This window comes from Rhinatrema bivittatum, chromosome 4 (genome assembly GCF_901001135.1).
Source record: "Rhinatrema bivittatum chromosome 4, aRhiBiv1.1, whole genome shotgun sequence".
In the NCBI taxonomy this organism is placed as follows: Eukaryota; Metazoa; Chordata; class Amphibia; order Gymnophiona; family Rhinatrematidae; genus Rhinatrema; species Rhinatrema bivittatum.
This window is the reverse complement of record NC_042618.1, coordinates 76,186,881-76,204,331: the sequence shown is the minus strand read 5'-3', so window position 1 is coordinate 76,204,331 and position 17,451 is coordinate 76,186,881. Positions and strand designations below refer to the sequence as shown.

The 17,451-nt window shown below is 45.1% G+C and overlaps 1 protein-coding gene across 1 annotated transcript in view; it reads left to right on the top strand.

Annotated features, from left to right (window-relative positions):
- Positions 1–875: 875 nt before the first annotated feature.
- Positions 876–17,451, top strand: part of LRR1 (leucine rich repeat protein 1) — a 38,061-nt gene continuing 21,485 nt past the window's right edge. Inside the window, exons 1-2 of the mRNA XM_029598386.1 lie at positions 876–1,200; positions 4,912–5,010. Of these exons, the coding sequence (XP_029454246.1) occupies positions 1,015–1,200; positions 4,912–5,010 (285 nt within the window). The 5' untranslated portion in view covers positions 876–1,014. The remainder of the gene's footprint in view (positions 1,201–4,911; positions 5,011–17,451) is intronic.

Sequence of the window (17,451 nt, the reverse complement as noted above, 5' to 3'; positions counted from 1 at the left end):
TCCTTGCTTCTGCCTCCCTTCCAAAAAAAAAAAGAGCATGCAAATTAATTTGCCTCTCTCCAGCTCTCTTCCCTAGTTTTCCTTTATGCCCTCAACTTATGACAGAAACACACTTTTGACCAACAGTAGTTAGCATGCTCAACATAGGTAGTAGGATTTCAAAACTCAATTGAAGAGCATTTAACTATGCTTCTCAATGTAGGAGTGAATTGTATTACTTCACCAAACCAAAAAAAGGTATCTATTTACCAGTCATAAGACAGAAAAAATAGATTATAGCAGTTCATGCCTTATTATATGCAATTTTTAAAAATAAGCTTAGAAAACTTGAATTTTGCTGAAGCTTATAAGATTCCAACCATGAAAACTCTGTATTAATTGTTTTGCTGGCTTCGATTGGTTCCTTATTCAATAGCAAATTAATGGCCAGATGCAGGAAGAGGCTTCTCCCATTTTGTTTATGGGCAAAATGCTTGGTACATAAATCAACAAAAAAATAAGCTACATCTTTGTCGTCCTAAATTTTCATCTTTTAATCCCAAACTTTTTAATTGTAGTAAACGAAATAAATGTTTCTTTATGGGCCATTCAAGGGTGATATAAAGGTGTTTTTCTAAAAGGCTCGTTTATTGAATTGGATCGATTGATAACTTTTCTTTCTTCAGTTTAGAAAAAAAAAAATAAGGTCTATCCTACTAAATGCAAGAATAGCTTTCATGCGAAAAATACTTGTTTGATATTAACCGTAACAAAAATCATACCAAACGTTTAGCGCTAAAAGCTAACAAGTCATACAAAATTAACGCCGAGCTTAGCGCTAGCGGAAAGGGCGTGGCGGTGCGTGGAAGCGAGCGCTGCGCATGCGCACGGTCGGTGGCGCGGAAAGCTGTTTGAACAGAGGGGGCGGGCCTGCTGCGGAAAAATGGCCGATGCGAGTTGACCGAGTGGCAGGGGGTCAGCGCTTGGGCTCTCCCGGAGATTTGTCGCCAGGGGCCGCGGTGCGGTGGCGCAGTCATGAAGCTGCAGTGTGAGGTGGAAGTGATCAATCGGATGTTGCCAACCTTCGGTATGAAGAACCGAGGCAAAGGCGCCCGAGCTGTCCTGTCCGTCGGGCGGCAGCAAGACAAGGGCGCCGGAGGGATCGCTGCCATCTACCTGCTGATCTGCACTCAGAAAGACAGGGCAGGCTCCAAGTACAAGGTCAGATCTGGCGATCGGCAGCGGGCGCTGACTGAACTTTATATTTTCTTGCTGGACGTAGAGATGATGGGTCCCTCTTGATAGCTTGTTACATCCGTGTTGGGGTTTTTTTTGTTTGTTTTTTTTAAAAGCAAGCATCATCGATTATCTGCCCTGTAAAAGCGTTAGTAAAATAGTTCCCTCAATGTATTAAAGCAGCAGTGCTAGACAAGTGATGTATTCAGTGAAGTAAAACCAGACTGAAGCAGCTTGTCTTGAAAAAAACTGGATAATGAATACAGTGAAGGTTACAACATCAGGTCTACAAATCCTTTTACATATAACTAAAAACATGCACACAGAGAGAACATCCATAATATATAATTACTTACACATATCTAATGTCTTTGAATCTGTAATACAAAAGTATAAAAATAAATGCTATACAAATATTATAAATCCTAACCATCGCTGGAATCAGTCCTCAAACCTTTTAACACACATCACCCATCATACCCATTCATTCACACTATTATATACCAAACTATTATTCATACTATTCATTTTAAACCATAATCTATACAAAATTCTAACAAAATCAACAGTACAAAATCCTGTTAAATATCACAATGTAAAATGTTTATAATGTATCCTTAGAATAAATTCCTAAATACTCAATGAAAAACAAGCACTTATTCAAAAAGTCGCTTAATGCAGTTCATAAATATATCCAATATCTGAATCACTATTAACACGCTACTGGTATGAACTTCTCTACAATTTCCTTGATTCAGAAATTGAAAGTGACACAAACATTTAAAGAAGCGTTTGTATAGATTGTTTAATATGAATATATTATAGATGTTCTCTCTGGGTGTATGTTTTTTGAAAAAAAAAAAATGGAGCCAGTTGACAGGAAGACACTGAAAGCTCGCCAAAACCCTCCCACCTGACCACTAATGCCCCACCTTTTTCCAGCCCATCTGAAGCACCCACCACTGGAAATCAGGTTGGAGGCAGGCATAGTTGAACAATTGGCCTCAACTTTTATTATCTCTTCTTCACAGTATACTAAATAATCATCACATTAAAACAGTGGTTCTCAGCCCAGTCAGATTTTCAGGATATCTACAATAAATACATATGAGATTTGCATAGAACAGCGACAGTGCATATTCTGATGCATATTCATCGTGGATACCCTGATAACCTGACTGGCTGGATATGTCCCAAAGACTGGGTTGAGAACCCTTGCCTCAACTAATGCATTGAAGAAATGTCAATAGTTCAATTCCTAATTCAACCACTGGCGTTGGGCAAGTGTGCTGGATGCCAGCAAGTAAGGTAGACATTAGATTGAATTGACATTAAATTGGTGCACCAGAAGCCAGATTAGAAAAAAAAAGTACTAGCAGCAATACAGGCTCCATGTAACTGCCAAGTGACCCAGCCATCAACAAGGATACAGTCCCTGCCAATCAAACATGGTTACATTGTGTCTGCATTGCCTCATAGGCTTTTTTGTTTTGCTTTTTTGACCCAGAGGTTTGCTCCTGCTCCTTTGTACTTCCAGTTTAGTTGGAAGCAGGCCTGGGTTATGGTGCCATGAGTCCTCTATTTGATATATTCCGCTGTCAACTCATTTTAGTAAAGTCATTTCAGCTACAAACCTCAGCTAGGGGCCATGCTTCTAGCCCCCTGTAATCATGGGCTTTAAATCTGCTATTATGTGTTGTCACTGCACAATGATTGGGGTTTCTCCCCTAAGGGCAAAGAACACTGTCTTCAGCATCCCCAGCCCTCGCCAACCCAGGGAGAGGAAGATCTAAACCATATCTCTGCATTGTGGATAATGCCTGAGTCGGGTCTTCCACTCTTCAGGTTGACTGGGGATGTTGTGAAGCTGCAGTCTCCGAGGGAGAGCGTTGTTGTCATTGTTATGAGCAGCTGCAGGACCCATCACTGCAGGGTTCCGGAAGGAGCCATGCCGCAGGATCCTTGCTGCAATAACCAGACTAGTTATGTTGGAAAGAGGGGTGGGATATAAAATAAGAAAAGCAAAATCACAGGTAGTTGTAAATGAAGACCCATGTCATCAGATCACAGCTCAGAGGTGCAGGAGGAAACTGCCAGATCCCAAAATAAAAGGTCAGGAAGATGTTTTCTCAGTGATATCTGAGCTGCTGTATATCACAGTGCATTAAAATGCGCATGTTCCATTTGACAAGGAGCCATGTGGTCATCCAGCCATATATGCGCAGAAACCGTTGGAAACTTGGAATTGTGCAACAAGTTACTTATTGTTAGGATCTGATCTTAGTAAATAAATGCAGTTCCATGCATTGCCAGGAGATGGCACACTGTCATCAGGACTTTCAGTGCCAGGGAGAGGACAGTAGGACAAACCTATCTGCCTCTCCTATACTGAAAACTGATACAAAGATTTCATTTCAGTTGTGCTGTTTTCTCAGTTATCAGGCAGGAAGGGGGCAGAGTGTAAAGTGATAGATGTTTCCTTTTGCCCCATCTGTGTCGTCCTTTGCTGCAAAAATAAGAATTACTTTGGATTTACAGGGCATAAATGAATGCTCGCTCTCCCCTATGCAGCCCAAAAATGTTAATGCCGCTGATGCTGAAAATCCTTTTGCATCAGATTTTGTACCCTACCATGGAGTAAAATTGGGTGCTGGTTGTGAATGAACACTTAGCAGAAGAAAGCAGAAAATTCACCAAATTCACTGTCAGGAGAGTTACCATATCCCAACAAACTTAAGAGTGCCAGAGAGAACGAGATATACATCTGATTAGTCATCAGTTCCACACACTTTCACAGTTTCTACAAATGCAGAATGAACGTGGTGTGTATTTTCATTGCACTGGAGTTTGTATTCAAATCTGTTGTCCAACCTATAAGTAAATGTAATGTAGTGGTTTTAACAGAAAAATCCAGCCCTGGGAACAGGAGATCATGGCTGCCCTGCTCTGGTGTAGTATGTGGAGTCTATCATCAAGTGTGACCCTCCACATGTTGGAACTCAGGCCTGGTTTCTTTCTCTTTTTCACAAGATTTTAGCCTTGGACATAGATTACACTTGAGTGCTGTAATGGGACCATAATCTTTTCTCTGTTGGGGGGGTTTTGAGTTGGATATGGAGATGCAGGACATGCCACGTTTTGTTTACTTTGGTCTTGGCTGGATATCTACTATCATGGTAGTAAGATAGGGTAGTGGCATCAGCACATCATGGGAACATTAACGAGACCCAATATTCAAGCTGAAAGTAATCTTGGCCTTGGTTCTGACTGAGCTGGAAGCCAAGAGAACAAGGAGAAAACCGCCGAATCCATAAATGAAAAAGCTTAAGTAAAAAAAAAAAACTTTCCTTATGCTTTGTTTTGAGAATTTTCTGCTGCTTTGTTTCAATCCTTGTGTATTGATCCAAACTTAAAGCAGCGCTCCGATAGCTGTATTGGTTCTGGAGAGGCTAGGATGTAAATTGTAATATATTTGAATTGGTACCGTGTAGGATCTCTAAAGCTCATGCAGTGAATCATCTTTGGGTCACTCTTAGACTGGTGTTCAGGCGTCTATGGAAATAGATATTGTTTTATTAAGTGTATAGTGCTCAGTGCTAATTGTGGGTTATATGCAGAACAAACCACTGCTTTTGTCATCCTCCAAGATATGGGCATGCATCTCACCTGGTGGTTGTTGTTGTTGTTTCTTTTCAGTTAAAAGAGAATATAGAACATTTTTTTACCAAATTTGTGGAAGAAGGAAAAGCTACTGTTCGACTGAAGGAGCCTGCGGTAGACATCTGTCTGAGTAAGGTATGGGACCCCAGTGGGAAGCATGCTGTTCCTGTTCTCTCTCTTATCTTTCCCCATCAGGAACTGGCGTAGAAGTGGGTCCACTCCTCAGAGCATGAAGTCTCCCAGTAAATGCTGATAAATGGTAAGGGGTAATGTTCCAGACAAATGGAGATTTTTAATTCATTCTCTGAACAAACACTGGAAGCCTTTACAGTAACACTCAGCTACTGAACAATACCATCCCGACCCTGTCCTGACATAATCGGCCCTATCCTCGCAACCCTGCTAGTTGGGCTGTGCCCAAGTTGTTAAAGAATTTCTGGGCTGTTTCCTTTCTCAAACCATCTCTTGACTATTTGTGCTAGAGCTTTGTGGAAAAATGTTTTCAGTTCAAAGTATGTATTGAGGATTGAGGCTCCAACTTTGAGAATTGGTGCTCGACCACACGTAAATCGAACAACCTCTATGGTAGGAAACCAGGGACTGTATATTGATGGAGAGAGGAGAGGAGATTCCCCCACCACTGGATCATATGATAGGTAGTGTGGGTGAGGCAAACTGATCCATTGAAAACCAGTGACGGTGCATTATTGTCAAAGCCGATAATGAGAGATTCCATGCTAAGCGTGGAAACTAGAAACCAGGTTGTTTTTTTGTTTTTTTTTTGTGGCTCATCACAGGTCAACACACTGTTCCCTGTACGTACCAGGATCAGTCCAGACCGCTGGGTTATGCCTCCCTTCCAGCAGATGGAGTCGAAGAAAAGCTGAAAAGCTCCCCCAGATAACCCGGTGTGCCACCTGCGATCTTCAGTATTTCTGACTCCAGCAGATGAAGGATGGCATAACCTGCGGTCCTGATCCTTTGCAAAATTCTTTATTTGATTGATTAATAAGTGAAGGGGGTATCCTAAACTTAGTACCTTTGACTAAATCAGCTTGTAGTAAGTAGTAAAAAAAAAAAAAAATGGGAAGACTGAGATCACTTTGTAAAGCAGGCAAGGTTGGGCTCTGCCCTTGGCCTTAATGCCTGGAGAATATTGACACAGCCCAGTGAGTTGGGGGGGATTTATCGGTGGGCCAGTCCTCCCCCCCCCCCCCCCCCCCCCCCCCCTTACAGTGCCAGAGATGTCTTAATTGCTCTGGTGGGAGCTACAAATTGTATATTAAGCCCGGGGACGTACATTCCCCTGGTTGAGTAGCTCTGAAAAAGAAAAAATAAATACATAAATAAAAGACAAAGGATAAGCCTTTTAAACAGAGCGAGCCTGCTGAAATCTCCCAGGGCTCCGGAGTGTGTGAATTGCTTCACTCAGCTGATTTTCTACTTACAGCTTAGATTGCCATGCCACGAGGATCGCGATGTGCAGCGTGTGGAAAGGCGGCAGCGCGGCTTTCTCGTGAAGACCTCTGCTCCCACTATATCCCCGGGGGCCTTTGCAGCTGCCGACTGCAGGGATAAGATCAGCGTTGCCGCGATCGTGCGGCTTAGGACGCAGTTAGACAGTTCACAAGCAAGGCCTGCCCCGTCCCCGACAAGCGTGGGAACCGTGACCATTTGCCCAATTCGGGCCCTGATGCTGCTCAGGGGGAGGGGATTTCCCACCGATTTCTCCACCTATGTTAAGCCCCCAAAGGCCTAGCGATTTGGGACATGATTCTTCTCCTCCTGCCGTGCCTCTGGGGGGGGGGGGGGCCTTAAAGAGACAGCACCCATTTTCTTCTGAGTTTATTTTACTGCTTTCCAAAGCTTATATGGAGGCTGAGGCAGACTTGGATGGGCAATATTCTCCTCCTGCTAAGATCCCCAGGCCTGCGGAGGATCAAGAGGCTCCTAGGACCCGGCCTTCCCGTCCCGCTCCTGACGCTGAGCTACCGGCGCCTTCCGCTCCTCTGGGGTCCGTGCTTCTGGACCCCTTCCCGGTGGATACGAGCGATGATGTTGATAATGCCGCTTCGTTGGAGGGGGATGATCTGCGGGTGCTCCAGTTATTTCGTAAGGAGGAGCTAGACCTTTTGATTCCTCATGTGCTACAGGAACTAGATATTCAGGCTCCGCAGCTGGTGACTGATCCTTCTTCAGAGGATCCTGTTTTGTTAGGCTTGCGGGCCCCTCCTAGAACTTTTCCTTTCCACCCAATGCATTTACAGCTTATGACCCGGGAATGGGATGCGCCTGAAACCACCCTGGGTTAGTGGGGCCTTGGAAAAACTTTACGCCCTGCTGGACGAGTTCTTGGATCTTCTCAAGATCCCTAAGGTGGACGCGGCCGTGTCTGCCATTGCCAAGCACACCACGGTTCCGATAATGGGAGGAGCAGCTCTCAAGGACCTCCAGGATAGAAAGCTGGAGGTTCTACTCAAGCGGATATTTGAAGTATCGGCCCTCGGATTTAGGGCAGCCGTCTGTAGTAGTCTCATGCAGAGAGCTACCCTTAGATGGGTTCAGCAATTAATCACAACTCAAGAGCTCCCTCTGGCAGAGGCAGAACAGGCCGATCGCATGGAAGCGGTGGTTGCTTATACAGCGGACGCTTTGTACGATCTTCTTCGTACTTCTGCGCGCATGATGTCCTTGGCAGTTTCGGCAAGGAGGCTTCTTTGACTCCGCAATTGGTCGGCTGATGTCTCTTCTAAGTCTCAGCTGGGCGCCTTTCTGTTTAGGGGAAAGCTATTACTTGGAGATGTTCTGGAACAACTTGTTAAGTCCTCAGGGGACAATAAGGTTTACAAGCTCCCGGAGGACAAGCCCAGGCCGTCTCGCCCTTTTGGTGCGACCCGGGGTCGTTTTCGGGGTCAGCGCTGTTTTCGTACGGGTAGGGGCTTGTCTTTTGCCCCTCTGCAGTTGTAGGCAAGGTCTCAGGCTTGGGTTCATTCCTTTCGTGGTAAATGGCCTCAGCGCGATGGATCCTCCCAAGGACTTTGCTCCAGCAAGGCTTCCCAATGAAGGTGTGCCCGCCCATTCCTCCGTTCCGAGAATGGGGGGTCATCTCTCACTGCTTCGCAAAGAATGGGTCAAGATTAGTTTGGACCAGTGGGTTCTAGATATCATAGAACATGGTTATGCTTTGGATTTTGCTTGCCCGCTTCGGGAACTGTTCCTGGTGTCTCCTACCGGGTCTCAGGCAAAGCAACAGGTCATATTCCAAACCCTTTTTCGTCTACTCTGGAGTTGGTTCCCTGGGCGTTTGCTCATATGAGGCCTTTGCAAAGGGTGTTGCTTTCCCATTGGGACCCAAGTCCGAGGAGTTCCACTTGCCCTTGCCCCTTCTGGATCCAGCCAGGGCCAGTCTAGAATGGTGGTTGATCCCTGATCACTTACAGCAGGGAATAGATCCAGAGAATCCACAGTGGATGATCATGACAACGGATGCCAGCCTTTCCGGTTGGGGGGGGGGGGCAGTCTGTCAGACAAGATCAATGGACAGCTCAGGAGTCCAAGTGGTCCATAAATCGGTTGGAGACAAGGGCAGTTCATCTAGTTGCGCTATTTTCTCCCGCTAATCCAGCATCGTTCGGTAAGGATCCTATCTGACAATGCGACAACCGTGGCTTACATAAATTGTCAAGGGGGAGCAAAGAGTTGGCCGGTGGCCACAGAGGCGGGCAAGTTGATGTTAAATGGTTAAATCAATGTTATCCCCCTGTTATATGTAAACCGATCTGATGTGAATTTTTTCATGAAGGTCGGTATATAAAAGTGTTAAATAAATAAATGGTCTGGGCGGAATGCAGTCTGCTCCAGTTGGCGGTGTCACACATAGCCGGAGTGGACAACATCCAGGCAGATTTTCTCAGTCGACAAAGGCTAGATCCCAGCGAATGGGAACTGTCCGAGGAGGCGATGCGGCTCTTGACTCGCCGGTGGGGGCTGGATTTGATGGCAACTCGGCTGAATGTGAAAGCGGCTTGTTTCTTCAGTTGCAGAAGGGAGCACGGGTCAGAAGGGGTGGATGCCCTGATCCTTCCGTGGCCTCACGACGCACTCCTCTATGTGTTTCCTCCTTGGCCATTGGTGGGGGAAGGTCTTAAGGCGAATAGTCCCACCGGGGGCCGGTTATTCTCGTGGCTGCGGAGGCTGTGGTTCGCAGACCTGATCAATTTGGTGTTTGACGGTCCCTTGCGTCTCGGTCACCTACCGAATTTACTCCGACAGGTATTTTTCGATCAGGTGGCTCACTTTTGTCTAGCGGCTTGCCTTATGAGAGGAGACAGTTGAGAAAGAAGGGCTATCCGGATGCGGTGATTACCACTCTACTACTCGCACGAAAGACCTCTACTTCTCTCACCTACGTTCGGGTGGGGAAGGTTTTCGATTCCTGGTGCAGTGGGTTGAAGGTGTCCCCGCACCAGGCCACTATTGTGCACATTCTCGCGTTCTTGCAGGAAGGCTTAAAGAAAGGACTGGCTTATAGCTCGCTCTGTGTTCAGGTAGCGGCGTTAGGCTGTTTAAGAGGTAAGGTTGATGATATATCCATTGCAGGACATCCGGATGTGACGTGTTTTTTGAAGGGAGCCAAACATTTACACGCGCCGGTGCGCGCAATGTGTCCTTTGTGGAGTTTAAATTTGGTTCTCCATAGGCTCTGCAGTCCTCCCTTTGAGCCTATCAAGCGGGCTACATTGAAAGATTTAACACTCAAGGCAGTGTTCCTCGTGGCTATCTGTTCGGCCAGACGAATATCGGAGATTCAAGCGTTATCCTGCAGAGAACAGTTCTTGCGAATCTCGGATTCTGAGGTTTTGCTTTGGATGGTGCCGCCTTTTCTGCCGAGGGTTGTATCAGTGTTTCACGTAAATCAGTCAGTTGAGTTACTGGCTTTTCCAGGTTTGGATAGAAATTCTCCACAGGCTCAGGATTTGAGGAGAAAGGACATCCGCAGGATACTTCTGCGGTACTTGGAAGTGACTAATGCTTTTCGATTGTCAGTTCATCTTTTTGTCTTATGGAGCGGTCCTAAGAAAGGGTGTAAGGCTTCAAAGACTACTATTGCTCAATGGTTGAAGGACACTATTGCTTCGGCAAACATATGTCACGGGCGGCAAGTGCCAGATGGACTTAAGGCTCATTCGATCAGATCTCAAGCGGCATCTTGGGCAGAGAGCCAATATGTTTCACTACAAGAGATTTGCAGGGCATCTACTTGGAAATCTTTGCACACGTTTGCTAAGCATTACCGTTTGGACGTCCGGGGTCCGGATGTTGATTCTTTTGGCAGCAGTGTGCTTCGAGCGGGACTCTATAGGTCACGCTCGACCTATAGAGTCCCCATTTAGGGCAGCTTGGGTACATCCCAGCGGTCTGTTACGTACAGGGAAAGGAAAATTTGGTTCTTAGCTGCTAATTTTCGTTCCTGTAGTACCAAGGATCAGTCCAGACGCCCGCCCAGGGGTATAGTGTTCAGGAGAATACGCTCGGTTGGTTTTATTTTTTCCTCTCTGCAGTTTTTAGACTAATCTGAAGATTTTCAAGCAAGCTTATCCATTGAAGCATTTCAGTCCGTACTTTTGTCCTGTACGTAGTTTTCACAGGTTATTGTTCAGCTAAATTCACTTGATCTAGTCATTGGTTGTTTAAATTTATTTCACTCTGCTTTGATATTGATTATACTGAAGGATTGCAGGTGCCACACCGGGTTATCAGGGGTGCTTTTCAGATTTTTTCTGACTCCATCTGCTGGAAGGGAGGCATAACCCAGCGGTCTGGACTGATCCTTGGTACTACAGGAATGAAAATTAGCAGGTAAGAACCAATTTTCCTTTACACGTCCACAAGGAATTAAACATTGCCACTAAAGTGGGTACCAATTCAGGTGAAGTTTTTTTTTTGTTGTTTTTTTTTTTTAATAAAATTGGGCCGTATAGCCATCCAAGCCAGGTGCTTTGTTCACTTTTAAATCTTTGATCACCTGTTGAATTTCAAAAATTGTGATTTTCTTATCAAAAAATGTTCTCTTCAGAAATGCTCGGAAGATCAGTAGAATGTAAGAGTCTATGTGAGCATTTGTGATAGAAGTATTTGCACTATAAAGTCCCTCATAAAAGTGCATAAACCTAAGCCGAATATCCTTAGGGGAGGTCAACAAGGATCCATCAATGTTTCTAACCCTTATTTGATTTTTGGGAAACATTTTTTCAACCTGCGAGCTAGCAGCCTATGTGCCTTGTTACCCCATTCAAAATGATCTTGCTTAACCAAATTTAACTGGAAAGTAATGATATCAAGTTCTAAAGAGTACAAAGCATCTCTAGCCCTCTGCAATTTAATAAGCACTGAATTAGATAACGTTTTTATGTAACAAAGGCTGCCTGAGTAATCAGGCGCCCACGTGTAACTGCTTTTAAACAATCCCAAAGAACAGAAGGATTAGTATCTCCCCTTTTGCTACTGACTACATACGCTCTAATATCTTCCGCCAGCTGTCTGCAAAATCCCTTGTCCACCAGTAAAGTATCATTAAGTTTCCAGTATCTTTACCCAACATCTAATCCCCTGCATTGTAAATCTAACCATATAGGGGCATGGTCCGACCAGGTAATGGAACCAGTCTCAACGTTGGAGACCCATCCAATTACCCAGCTGCAGAGACAAGGTCAAATTAAAGTCCCCTGCCACTATCAAATACCCTTCCCCTTCCGTATTCAAGAGCTTGCTAATAGCATCGAAACAACTCTGCTCTGTATTAGGGGCATATAGATTTAACAAAGTATATACTTCTCCCCCCGCTTCAAATTGTGCCAAAATAAATCTACCATTTGGGTCTGCAACACTTTTTAATAAAGCATTCAAATTCTTTATGAAATAAAATCCCCAACCCTGTATGTTTCTCAGTTTTAGAAGCTGCAGCAAAAAAACAAGAAGGAAAAACAGGCCACATTAAAAGGTGCTTCCTAGCGTGTAGCCAGATGGACTCAGGACCAATGGGTTATGTGTGTCCCTACTAGCAGATGGAGACGGAGTCGGGTTTCAAAGCTGACGTCACTCTAGATACACACCCCCGCAGTGACCTCAGCCCTTCAGTATTTCTCCGTCTGCAGCAGATGTTTATATGCTTTCCCTATGGGGATCGCTATACCTTTTGGAAGAAGAAACTCTACTTTTATGTTGGAGAAAAGATTGAACCCCGCTCTCCTGTGGTGATACCTAAAGGTCCCTCTCTCAGTTGAGGATTCCTGAGGTGATTTCCGAGATCCCTTAGAGGTGTGCCTTGGTCTGGTAGCCGGTTCCTGGAGTGGACTTTGCTGCTCAAGCAGCGGGTGCAGGAAGCTGAGTGCGGCGGTGACAGCCAAAGCCCTCTTCTCCCGCAGCCGGAGATTCTCTGTACTGAGCCAGTAAGCGCTGAGCCCAGCTAAGGTTTTTGTTTTTTTTTTAAGGAGGAAGATGATTTATCTTTAGAGAAGAGGGATTTCGGTAAGACTTCCTCTGGTCTCCTTACTCGGTGCGCCTTACTGACGTTCCTGATCCCATTGGGGCAAAAGGAAGAGGGCTTATGAGCGGGTTGAGCGGCTCCGGTGGCCTAGGCCCCGCTTTAAGCTTGGTTGGCACACCGCATGGTAGGCTGCGGCGGTGCCATCTTGCGTGGTCTTTGTGCATCTCGTATTGCCCGCCATAGGATATTGGTACGCGCAGTGTGCATAACGTTATGTGCATACTTACGCACACAATAAAGTAAGCACAGGATACAGGAAAAGCTGGGTGCATGGGCTGTGCGTGCACCTTGCCGCGCCCCGCCTAGGTGCTCAAAATTTGTGCATAAAATTTTTAAGCGCGAGCCGATCGAATGCACAGTTACTGCTGCCAATGGCGTGGCAGCGAAGAAGCATAAAGTGCCTTGTTCTCTGAGTTGCTTGTCATATTAGGGCTTCTCAGCTTGACCTGGATTCCAACTTGTGTCAGCACTGTGAGGAAGCCCAAGTGGGATTTGGCCTCCCTGGACTTTGCTGAACCCAGCTCCTCCCATTCAGATGATGGATTGACAGCCTTAACTAGAAGTTCTCTGGATCTGAGTAACCCCTTGGCTGGGTCTTCCATGGGAGAGGGAAATTCGGCTGGGCCCACCCCAGTTCTCCCTGGCTAGGCATGGACCCGGCGGCCTTTTCTTGGGTGGAATTTTTCCAGTCTACTGCCTTGCCTTTGTTCAGATGGAACTCCAGTCGGCCCCCTCTCCTATTCCTGTTGGCAGACTTTGAGGCATGCCTTGCCTGACCCAAGGGAATCTCTAGTGGGGCCCCTGATGGCACAGGCGAAGAGCAAGATCCCTTGGAAGAAGGGGAAATTCTCCTGGGATTAGAACCGTATCAAACCATGTTACGGTTCTTTCGTAGAGATGAATTGCTGGCCTTGGCTTCCCAGAACCTGAAGACGTTGGGAGTTCCTGGAGCGGAATCTGACGGAACCAAAGAAGAATCCCATTCTGATTTCCTTGCGCAAAGCCTCTTGCTACTTCCCAGTACTGGAAGCCATACAGGTTTTGAGTGACCTGGAATGGGATGTCCCAGAAGCAAGTTTTAAAGGGCCTCGACATTAGAAGCTCTTTACCCATTGGATCCAATAGTGAGACAATGTTTGCTTTTCCCTAAAGTGGATGCACTGGTCTGCACTGTCTCTAAGCGAACAACTATCCTGGTGGAGGGAGGAGCAGCCTTAAAGGATGCGCATGATAGATAGTTGGAGTCTATCCTTAAACAAGCCTTTGACGGAGTAACAATGACCTTACAGGTAGCGCGTTCGTGCCTGCTTCTCTCTCTTGATCCACCCACAACTACTTTAAATAACTACAGATTGCTAAATACCAGCTTTAACAACAGAGCTTTCTGACACTCACCACGAAAAACACTCTCTTTTACAGGAAAATGATGGGAACAAAAAATATCACAGGGTTTATTCTTCACTTTAGGGCCCAAGAATCGGTACGCCTGTTCAAGTTCCACTTTTAATTCCTCCATAGGTGACTTGGTGCTTTTATTTTGTCCCAAGAAGAAAACACATAGTTGCTGCACCAACGCTTAGCAATCTCTGTACTCTTCGGCCTCTGGAATACCCCAGAAACATAGATTACATCTGCAATTTTTATTTTCTAAATCCTCAATTTTAAATTGAATGTCCGAGTTGTCCAACATTAATTGATTCATTGTTTTTGCAGGTTCCCCATTTTATCAGCATGTGCGTCCAGCTGAATGTCCACCCGTTGCCTGATATCTCTTCCCTCATATCGGCCATCATCGTGACTAATTCCTGCTGCTTATCTCTCATGTCTTTCCGCAAGTCGCAAAACCATTGTTGGAACTCCTCTCAGGAAGCAAAATCGGTTACCGTCACGCTGTCACCCCCAACATCTGATCAGCCTCTGCAGGCTGGTCAATTGACTCTGAGGCTTCTGCCATTCCACCAGGCCGTTCAGTATCCATAGAGGACTTAACATATGAAAATTGCTTGAAATCAGGTCCTTTTTTCTTCAGAGCCATTCAGAGCTGACTACCACTCGACCCAATGTAAAAAAATAGCCTCGACTGTGCAGGATGTATGGCGATTCCAAAAGAAAAGGCTCGAGGTAAGTAGGTGCTCAAATTTAAGCAGCCATCTCGCACTGTGATGTCATCAAGCCCCCCTGGACAGGGTCTCTGATGACCACTCTCTGTAGTCTGGCTCAGGGATTGGTGCTCTGGCGTGTGCCTATGGCTTTAAGAAGTTAAACTGCCTATAGAATTAGTATGCCAGTGGTTTGCCTATTTCCTCTCCCTAGTTGTGTCTTGGGCTGGAGTTAGGTGGAATGGGTATAATGCCTTCCTTACACCCTGTTTAAGCTCCCTAACACAGCCATCCTTTTATTCCCTTCAGTACCTTTAATAAATTCAACTCATCAGTTAGCAGTTTGAACCTTATCTTATTTATTACACAACTCAAGGCTATCTTCCACGCTCTCCGCAGTTACCGACTTTCCAGAGTACAGATCCTACCAGACACGCTGATAAAATTCTATTACATAATTTTCTTTCCAGTCTCTCACTAATACAGTATCACAGTCCCTAAACACAAGCTTAATTCTTTAATAAAGTCTCCAGTGTTTAAGTGCAGAATTTCTGTGATTTCAAGGAACAACCTTAGTTTAATCCCTCTGAGTTTAATTACAGGGCTCACTTCCACATTACCTTCACTGAATAGAGGGATTTAGCTTTTCAGATAGAAATCACATTTTGCAAACAAAGACTTAACATCCTGGATTGAAACTTACAAACCTAGCAATGTGAATGTTGCCATTCTTTCTTTAACCTCCACATTATGCTTAATTGTTACCCAGCATGGGCAGTTTAAATGCCTGGCTTTCACAATAGTCCTGCTACAATTTCTAAAGTTTGACGTAACCTGGTTAACAAGCATACAAAGTACTTAGACACCAATATCACAGTCAATTTACTTTGGCTGTGTACTTTAAACAAAGGCAACTTTCCATATCAATCAAGAGAATCCCTCAACTGTTTGCACTCGTTTCTCTCTGCATATACTTTAGTAGTGCAGCTTAAACCAAGCAAAATGCTTCCTGTGTTTAGGCAATCTCTCAGGAGTGCTTCAGTTTCTCAGAGGGAATGGCCCTTCTCTTTTTCTCTTAACCTGCTATGCATCAGGCTTTTCTTAGCATAGACAGGTGAATCCAAAACCAGTGGGTTATGCACTTTTACCAGCATAGATGGAGCAAAGCCAACATCACAGTGTATATTAGGGATGTGAATCGGATCCGATATTGGATCCGATTCACATCCGATATCGGATCCGATTCACATCTATAGAGATGTGAATCGGAACCAGAATCGGATCCGATATCGGATCCGATTCACATCCCTAGTGTATATAGCCCTGCAGTGACATCAGCCTGCCAGTATTCCCTGTCTCCAGCAGATGGTGGATGTGGATTTCCCTACTGTGGGGATTGCTTAAATAGAAGGAGAAGAGAAGAAGGAAATTTAATTTGCCTTAAGGTCCCTCCCTCAGTTGAGAATTCCTGAGGTGATTTCTCTGGTCCCTCAGTTGAATGCATTAGTCCGGTAGCTGGGTTTTCAACTGTCGTGAACTTAGCTGTTAAAAAAAAAAATCAAAACAACTGAAAGGCAAGCAGGTGTAGGAAGCTGAGCGCAGCAGTTAAGGTTTCGGCCTTCTCCCCACACAGTAGGAGACTGACCTTGTACTCAGCCAGGATGGGCTGAGCTCAGGTAAAGGTTAATTTTTAAAAAAAACCCAAAATTAAGGGGAGTTGAGTAGGGTTCCCCCCCCCCCCCCCCCAATGGTTTCTGTGCACGGGCCGATGGTCGTTCTGCCTCCAACATAAGAACAATAAAATATGCCATACTGGGTAAGACCCAAGGGTCTATCGAGCCCAGTAACCTGTTTCCAACAGTGGCCAATCCAAGTACCCAAACATTAGATAAATCTCAAGCTACTTTTGCTTATTAATTAATAGCAGTTTATGGATTTTTCCTCTAGGAACTTATGCAAACCTTTTTTAAACCCAGTTACACTAACTGCTGTAACCACATCCTCTGGCAATGAATTCCAGAGTTTTACTATGGCACCGAATGAAAGAATTTTCTTCGATTTGTTTTACATGAGCTACTTGCTGATTTCATGGAGTGCCCCCTAGACTTACCTGAGAGAATAAATAACTGAGTTACATTAACTTGTTCAAGTCATTTCATGATTTTGTAGACTTCTATCATATCCCTCACTCAGTTCTTCTCCAAACTGAACAGCCCTAACCTCTTTAGCCTTTCCTCATAGGGCAGCCATTCCATGCCCCTTATCATTTTGGTCGCCCTTCTCTGCACTTTCTCCAGTGCAACTATAACTTTTTTTGAGATGCAGTGACCAGAACTGCACACTGTATTCAAGATGTGGTTTCACCATGGAGCAACACAAAAGGCATAATGACATCCATCGTTTTATTCACCATTCCCTTTCTAATAATTCCTAACATTCTGTTTGCTTTTTTGCCTGCCGCAGCACACTGAAGCAAATATTTCAATGTATTATCCACTATGATGCCTAGATCTCTTTCCTGGGTGGTAACTCCTAAGATAGAACCTAACATTGTGTAACTACAGCAAGGGTTATTTTTCCCTATATGCATCACTTTGCACTTGTCCATGTTAAATTTCATCTGCCATTTGGAAGCTCAATCTTCCAGTCTCACAAAGTCCTCCTGCAATTTATCACAATCCGCTTGAGATTTAACTACTCTGCATAATTTTGTGTCATCCGCAAATTTGATCGCCCTACTCATTGTACCCCTTTCTAGATCATTTATAACAGCGCTTCTCAACCGGTGTGTCACGACACACCAGTGTGTGGCCAAGCACCGGCAGGTGTGTCGCATGCTCCCGGTTTCTCCCGCTGCTCTTCCTTCCCTGCTGCCGTTGCCACCGGGCTATCAGTACTTTCAAGCCCAGTGGGAACGGCAGCGGTGGTAGA